Source organism: Cannabis sativa, chromosome 1 (assembly GCF_029168945.1).
Source record: "Cannabis sativa cultivar Pink pepper isolate KNU-18-1 chromosome 1, ASM2916894v1, whole genome shotgun sequence".
Lineage (NCBI taxonomy): Eukaryota > Viridiplantae > Streptophyta > Magnoliopsida > Rosales > Cannabaceae > Cannabis > Cannabis sativa.
Window position 1 is genome coordinate 6,684,437 of NC_083601.1, and position 8,521 is coordinate 6,692,957.

The 8,521-nt window shown below is 36.4% G+C and overlaps 1 protein-coding gene across 1 annotated transcript; it reads right to left on the bottom strand.

Moving 5' to 3' along the window:
* Nucleotides 1-4,176: 4,176 nt before the first annotated feature.
* LOC115708105 (ribulose bisphosphate carboxylase/oxygenase activase, chloroplastic) lies at nt 4,177-7,714 on the bottom strand. Its single transcript, XM_030636295.2, has 7 exons — nt 7,339-7,714; nt 6,855-7,192; nt 6,643-6,748; nt 6,460-6,545; nt 5,075-5,547; nt 4,679-4,960; nt 4,177-4,485 (listed from the first exon to the last, which is right to left on the bottom strand). The coding sequence occupies exons 1-7, from the start codon at nt 7,381-7,383 to the stop codon at nt 4,370-4,372; spliced, it is 1,446 nt and encodes a 481-aa protein (XP_030492155.2). The 5' UTR covers nt 7,384-7,714; the 3' UTR covers nt 4,177-4,369.
* Between the last annotated feature and the right edge of the window lie 807 nt (nt 7,715-8,521).

Consider the following 8,521-nt stretch of genomic DNA (forward strand, 5'->3'; position numbering starts at 1 on the left):
ATCTAGGATCTTTGAGGGTAGCTTGTAGAGACTTTGGTTCAGAGGGCAACAATGACTCAGGTAAAGGATGCTTTGTTGCCAGAAATTCTTTGGGCTTGACAATGCCATTCTGAGATCGGGTAACCATTGGATGAGTCCTGGGAGCAACATTGTGTTCTGAGACAATAGTGGATGGTAAGGAGGAGGTATTGGTTTGAGTGAGGTTTGGTAAAGGTGGGTCTGCTATGGTGGTGTTGGTTTCTGTCAGAGCATGGACTTGTGGTTCTGCAGAAGAGGTGATATTGGAGTTATTCAAGAGAGGAGAATGCTCAGGGATAGTTGGCAAGGGCTGTATGTGATGTTCAGAGATACTTGGTAAAATCTGTGTTGGATTTTCAGATATTGGTGGTACAAAGGAGTGATTCTCGGGTATTGGAACAGGGGAGGCCACCATTGTCTCAGTAGCAGTGTTGAAAGAGGCAGTAGAATCAATGTTAGTGCAAGGTGTAGTAAAAAAACTTGCACTAGGAGAAAATTGATTACAAGTGGCAGAATGTACCTCTGATTTGTTGATGTTGTGAGACTTGCCAGGGTATAAATGTTCATTAAAAATGACATTTCTGGCAATAAACAGTCTACCATTCTTGTTTTCACACAAATAGCCTTTGTGTATTGGAGAGTATCCCAAGAATAAACACTGCTCAGATCTGAAGTCCATCTTGTGTGAATTGTAGGGTCTCAAATGAGGCCAGCAAGCACAGCCAAAGGGTTTTAAGATAGAGTAATCTGGTTTAGTGTGGAATAGACATTCATAAGGACTTAAGTTACCAAGAACAGGTGTGGGTAACCTATTAATGGTAAATGTGGCACATTGGAAGGCATGCCACCAGTATGAGAGTCCTAAGTTAGCCTGTGCAAGTAAGGTAAGGCCTGTTTCAGTAATGTGTCGATGCTTTCTTTCAGCACGACCATTCTGCTGGTGAGTATGAGGACAAGGGTGGGAAAATAAAATGCCTTGGTCAGCTAGAAATCTAGCAAAAGGTTTGTACTCACCACCACCATCAGCTTGAACACTCTTAATTGGCAAACCAAATTGTTTTTCCACCATACTTTTGAACTTAATAAAGCTGTCAAATGCCTCAGATTTTAGTGTTAGAGGGTATATCCAAGTGAATCGACTGAAATCATCTAAAAAGTGAATGTAATATCTATACCCATCTTTGGAAGGTTCATGGGAGGGACCCCACAAATCAGTGTGGATGAGTTGGAGAGGCTGAGTGGCTCTTTTTGGGGAATGGGAGAATGGAAGTCTGTGATTTTTGCCTTGTTGACAGGCATCACAGAACTGAAATTGTTTTATTGTGCCACTGTGGGGAAGAGAAGGCAGTAATTTTTGTAAAGTGGACAATGTAGGATGGCCTAATTTTTGGTGCCACAGATTAACATCAGATAATGTTGACACATGCAAGACAGAATGCTCAGTAGAAGGAAAAGATGTACTTTTATTACAGTATTTTGTATTACAGAGATGGTGTGAAGTATCACACATTTTGGTACAAGTACATTTATTATTGGAACTAAATTCAGATGAGTCAATCTCAGAAGTGGCCAAGTGACACTGCAGAGTTGATCTCGATTGAGAGGAGGGATCACCAAGAAGGTAGAGTCCATCTTTAGCTTTCTCTTTGAGCAACACAGACTCGGTTGTCTTGTCCTTAAGAAAACAACAGTTTTTGTGCAATTCAACAAAAATGTGATTACCGTGAGTGAGTTTAGACACACTAACAAGGTTCTTTGTAATAGAAGGGACAGTCAAGACATTATGCAAATGTATAGGACAAGCTTTATTGTATGATGGAATAGAAACATAACCAGTGTGAGAGATGGATAATCTCTTACCATCTCCAATAGCTAGAGCCTCAGGACCATGAAAAGGTTTGGATTCATCAAGATTGTTGGGATCAAGAGCAACATGTGTAGTGGCTCCAGAATCAACATACCAGGAGAGCCATCATCTCCAAAATCTTGGATCATGGTGGTGTGATATGCCTGTGGATCACAATCAAGATCAATTTCAGTAAGATAGGCACGATTAGAGTTGTTACCTGGCTTAGGTGTGGTCCAGTTCTTGTCGAACCGATAGTGACACACAGCAGCAGTGTGTCCTATCTTCATGCACACTTGACAAACAACCCTCTGAGATGGAAATCTTGTGTATCTGCGACCACGACTTGTAGAGGGAGCAGAAGAGTTTGCTGAAGTAGGATTGACAAAAGATCGAACACTTCCTGATCTATTTGTGCCAAGAGCTAAGTGTGACTGCAATTTGACATTGATATCGTTCATGGCCAGATGATGTTCAAGGCGACTTTCGTGGGACAGCAGTAAGGCCTGAACCTCTTCAATAGACAAGGCATCGCTTCTTGAGGTGATGCCAGAAACAACTGAGTCAAATTCGGGTCCGAGGCCATTTAGGACTTGAAGAATCAAATCTTGATCGTCTACAGGAGACCCTGCTATGGCCAGAGAATCAGCAATACTTTGAACCTTGTCAATGAATTCAGAAATGGATGAATTTCCTTTGTGAAGATGGGAGAATTGTCCCTTCAGTTGGAGACGTCTAGCTCTTGTTTGAGAAGCAAATTTTTGTTCGAGTGCGCGCCAGACCGCGTAAGAGCTATCGTAATTGGCGACAGAGGCAAGAACAGTTTCAGACATGGAGGATCGCAACCAGGAGAGAAGAAGCTGATCCTTGCGTCGCCATTGAAGAAATTCTGGATTGGAGGTGTCGTTGAGCAGAGTAGCAGGGGGAGGAACACCAGTGAACAAGATCTCATCGAGATCGTGTCCAATGACCGTGGGAATAACCCGAGACTTCCAAGAGAGGAAATTGACACGATCAAGTTTGACTGTAAGAGACGATGGGAGAGAGTTGGAGAAAGGATTCCAAGATCCATGAACAGCAGCAGTGGCAGGTGTCGGAGGAGCTCGATTTGCATTAATGGTGGCAGGGGCCTGAGGATCGGTGGTTGACGAAGACATAGTCTAGAGTCAAGACTACTGATACCATGTAGAGGAGAGAAAAGCAGAGAAGAACTAAAGAATACAAAGAAAGAGCTCACTTTATTATTGATTATGCAGTATTTATACAAATGAAAAATACAAACAGACAAAGCAATACAACTAACTAGTAACAGAAATAACAAACTAACTAACACCTAATCACAGTAACAGATAACTAACTATGACTAGATACAATGTTAACATACAATACAAGATTGTATAAGATTAGAGACACGATGAATGATTAGAACTTTTAACAATCTTTATTTATAGAAATTCATCATTCATCACACAATAGACGTCCTACGAGACTTGATCTTAGTCCTGAAGTGACACATATATATAGTCTTATAATTTTTGACTTATCGGGTAAAGTTTATGAATGAAAACAGAGACTTAATTCCTGATATGCTTGAGTTATAGGATTATATATAGGTTGCCAAGAACATATTGCACAGATATGGAATAAACTCTTTCCTTAATTGGCCAGATTAAATATTTCTTTGAGTATTGGTAGCGGTACTTGAACATAAAGCAGTCAATTTATATTAGAGAATAAAAATTTCATTTGTATTTGATTTATAGAAACGTTCATTAAAATATCAATAACACTATTTGTTGAACATATAATTAGGGAGATTACCATACAAAAATACTTAACTCTAATTAATTATGAAATATTTAATGGAGAATCATATAACTCATATAATGAATATATCAATAGAAATAAATTAATGTGATTAATCTTCTAAATAATAATAGATCGTATGTGTTGAAAGTATAATTATAATTTAATTATTAGTGGAATAACATCATAATTAATAAATTAATTGTTGAGCCAAGATTTACCATTAATTTATTAGAGCTTACCACTACAAGTAAATCTGTCCCGGTACATAATTTTCCCTCATAAAAATATATCTATAAAGGATTGTATCATATTTTTATTTTATTTATTTTTTTTTTAATTGAAGTTTGAATTTTCTATATTTTTGTAAATTCCTCACGTATTTGTGAAGCCCACTTGGTTGTTAGCCCATAATAAACGTAAAAATTCACAACAGTAATTTAGCGTTATACAGTACACTAACGTTGATGTAGAGAATAAGAAATTCAGTAGAATTACCCTACAAGTACAACACCAAAATGAAATTATTTTAATTTGTTCAACGTATAACCCATCAAACCGAAGGTAAAAACAACATAAACAATAATATTGTTTTACTTATTATCGATCATCCTTACAAAAGAAGCTCCTCCACATAAATCAAAGGTAAAAAAAAAAAAAAAACGAAAAAGGAAAAAGTAAAAAGCGATAGAAAACGCCTTAGAAAGTATAGAGGCAGCTACCATCATCACTCCTAGCAGTAGGGTCGAAGTTCTCAGCATTGGGATCAGTACAACCTTCGGCCACAGGAACACTCACTTGTTGGGCTGCTTTGCCTGCTCACCCATGCATTAAAAAAGATGACAACAAATATCAAATTAGAACGATACATTATATATACTGATCATCATATAACTTTATATGTGCATTATTGGTTCTGAACTTTGTTTAATTATTAAGTACAAATAATAATTATAAGATGAGGAATCAAACCTCCCACCAAGGCGTCAATAGGATCAAGGAGCTAACCGTAGAAACTTCCACTCTTAATGGCATCTTCGTTAGCCTCACCAAGAGCAGCCTCGCTCAAGTACTTGTCGGCCAACTGAACTCTCTTCACGTTATCTTGCTCTTGCACAAGCATGTTTCCATACTCCAACAGCTTCTCAATTGTCATCTTTGGTTGCTCGAATGTTGGTGGTCCTTCTCTCGAGTTCACAAGCTTCTTCCCAATGGTTTCCACTCCCACTCCTGCGATCCACTTTCTCACTTCGTCGTCGTAAACTCTCGCCCTCAACGCACCAAAGAAATCTAATAAATCACCATATAATGGAAAACAAAACATTAATTATATTTTAATTATTATTATTATAAAAACACAATTATATTTGTTATGAAAAATAAAAAGAAAAAGCGCGCGCGTACCAATGGATTGTCCTGGGAAAGTGTCGACAAGCTTGACGATATCGTCGGTGGCGACATTGTCGGTTTTGAAGATACCAATGCAGACACCAATACGGTCTTCACGGGTGGGTGCCCAGTAGAACTTCTCCATACGACCGTCACGGATGAGAGGAGCGTACAAGGTGGAGAAATCGTTACCTGTGACGATGATGGGGACACGTGGGTTATCTTCCTTGTTGTACATTCCGGGGAGCTGGACATTGGTTGGGTTATCGGCGATGTTCATGAGGGTGGCGTTGACCATCTGGTTGTTGACTGTGTATTGGGTGGTTCCACCCATACGACCAGCTCCAGCATCGAGATCGTTGATGAAGAGGGCACACATCTTTCCCTTCTTGATGATATCTGCGGCTTCACGGTACCTTTGCCTGATCAGTTTCGCTGGCTCTCCGGCATTTCCACTTTCCAATTCTCCGGCACTCATCATGATAGGGCTGCAACGTACACATTCTTACTTATTACACTCCACAGTAATGTAATTTAATATGTAATGTAACTTAGTAATTAATTATATTGAAATATAATATGTAACATCTTTATAACAATATAGTATAACAGATTTTACTTTATTAAGTATCAAATATAAATATAGTTTATAGGCCACTTGGTGGTGTTATTAGGTTGTAAAGAAGTTTTGTTGGATTAATATCATCTTGCTTAGTAACCCAAAAAAGACATCAAATATAAATTGAAGCTATAAGACAATGGAGGGTTCGATTTGGATAGCTAAAAAAAGTATGATATATAAATTAAAGCTACTAGACATATATTTTTTTTTTTAGAAAAATGAAAACATGCTTGAATTTGAACCTTATAGAGCTAAATTATTAAAGCGCAAAGCAATTATATATATAATAATTGTGAGTTTTCCTTGTATATATACTATATCTAATAAATAAAAATGAGTTTTTTTATTTTACACTTTTAATAATTTTTTTTGGTATTTTTATAAAAATTCACATAGTAATCTACATAGTAATTAACAGAATAACTTAAGTCGTAACTAAAATTCATTTAAACACTCACATAGAAATTAATCAAGTAACTCAAATCGTAAATTAAAAAAAATATTAAAAAATAATATATGGATTATTCCCCTAAAATAAATAGTGAACACGTGGGTCCACCTTTTTTCATGGAGCATTCCTATATGAGGCACACATAGTGTTTAGCATCACGATAAAGTGTCGCTCTATAATTAGTTAGTCATTTTTTGTTACACTAATAACGATATTACACCTCACAAGAATATTAAGCACCAGCTCTTTAACATTTTTCTTTTTCATCAAAATAGATGTGAACCTAGAATTGAGCAGAATTTAAAGTAATACATAAAATTTTCTTACTTGATTCCCATCTTGGCAAACACAAGCTCACACTGGAAAGATTTTCCTTGACCCTTGCCTCCCCAAATACCCAAGATAAGAGGTACCTGTTTCATTAATATACAGTTAACTTCATATATTGACTATTATGAAATAATTAGTTAATAATATGATGAATTTGATAGTTTTAACTCGTTTACGTACCTTGATGTTTGGCAAAGTCATGTAGTTCTTGGTGATGTGAACAACAAGCTTGTCCATGAAAGCAGGGGCAATGTAGAAACCATCCATGCTGTTGTCCAAGTTGTACCTAATAAATAAACAATAATTAAGTCAATTAATAAAATAAAGAACTACACAAGTCATATTATTAGTAACCGAAACATGTATAGAGATAGAGATATGATTAAACTCACTGGCGAAGTCCAGTACTGAGGTATTCATAAGAGCTGAGTACAGCGTAGTGAGTTCCAGTTCCCATGGGAGCTTGGAAGAGTGAGTCAACCAAACCCTTTCCTCGGGTGATGTCTTGTTGGTCATCTGATGTGTCATAAGCAAGACCCTTCCACTTGTCCTTGTCTGTCTGTTTCTTTGAGTCCTCATCTGGAGCCGCCGCTGAAACAATCTTAAACTTCCCAGCTGAAACCTTGGAGTTGTTCACTCTGGATGTGTTCACAACTTTCTTCAAGCTGTTTCCCATGAAGCTTGAGCTTGGAACTGAACTGGTTCCATTGTTTGACCCATTTAAGCTCAACTGTATGCACTCAACCAAAATAATTAAGTACACACACTCATACTAATAGTTATTATAGAAAGTTATGAACTTGATTTGATAATTAGATACACAGAAATTAAAGGGACAAAATTAGGAGAGCCAAAGCTAATTAATTAAGTACGTACTGGAGCTCGGTTAACGGCTCCGATGGTGGACACAGCGGCGGCCATCGGTTTCGTCCGAGATGGGGCGGCAGTAGTTAGACTTCAAAAGATTGATTTTGAAAAGAGAAATTGTAATAGTGCAGTGTTATTCTCCTAAAGTCGAAATTTTGGGAAAGGAGAGAACTTATAGAGGAAGAGTTTTGAGTGTACCAAAGGGGATATTGTGAGGATTGGTTTTTCAAATGACTAACGGCCACACACTCAAGATTGGTTGAATGACACGTGTCACAAGAATTGTGTGCTTGAATTGAAACTGGACCTTTCTTTTGGTCACTTTGAGGTTGAAATTTAATCTATCTCCTTCTCCACAAAAAACTTTTACTTATGTAGATTATTGCATACAGAACTCTCGAAAAACAAATTGATGTTTTTTTTTTGTTTTTTTGGTTCCTTGTTAATTTAATTTTCTTTTATTGGATGAGGAACATTTATTAAAAGACAAAATTGTGGATGACGTGAATAAGATGTTTGTGATTGGCAATTGTTCTTGTGGATTATATTTATTTTATTTACTATTATTATTTCCAAATATAATGTGTGGAAGTAATTGAGGTAGATATCACTATTTGATCTATATATGGTAGTAACTGTTATGTCCTACCAAAGCTTCCTAAGAGAAAGAGCTTCGCATAGCACCAATTCAACACAAGCATCTCTGCTATACATTGCTTTCCAACTGGTGTTAAATTCCAGTTTTTTAATATTATATATATATATATTTATTCATGAATGTAACTTGGTATATTATAGTTACCAGAATAATTTCAAAGTGATAAATCAAAAATCAGTCACTCATTCCATACAAAATAATAAATAAATTAATTCAGTCATTCCATAAAAATTGATGTCAATTTTGGTGGGCCGAAACAATTAATCCTTCTTAAATACTTAGGTGGTGTTTGGTGTTGAGAAGAATGAATGTAAGCCCCTAATCCTTACATGTATGTATTTATAAATTAATTTATAATCATAAACCAGCAGTTTAAACAAAATGTGCATAGTCCCTTTTTGCAATTAGAGACCCCTATTTAAAATATTACAAGACATGTTATTATAGTAATATTATAAAATGCATTTAAAAGTTCTAAATATTTAAAATACAATTCCTGACAATTCAGCACTACCTGTTGGATAAGCTGATATA

Bases quoted from the DNA above. Each gene is read 5' to 3' on its own strand.
- LOC115708105 (XM_030636295.2), bottom strand. From the start codon at position 7,383: ATGGCCGCCGCTGTGTCCACCATCGGAGCCGTTAACCGAGCTCCA. The intron at 6,749-6,854 runs GTGAGTTTAATC...TTTATTTATTAG, and splicing joins CTCAGTACTGGACTTCGCCA to GTACAACTTGGACAACAGCA. The intron at 5,548-6,459 runs GTAAGAAAATTT...TGTACGTTGCAG, and splicing joins TTTGCCAAGATGGGAATCAA to CCCTATCATGATGAGTGCCG.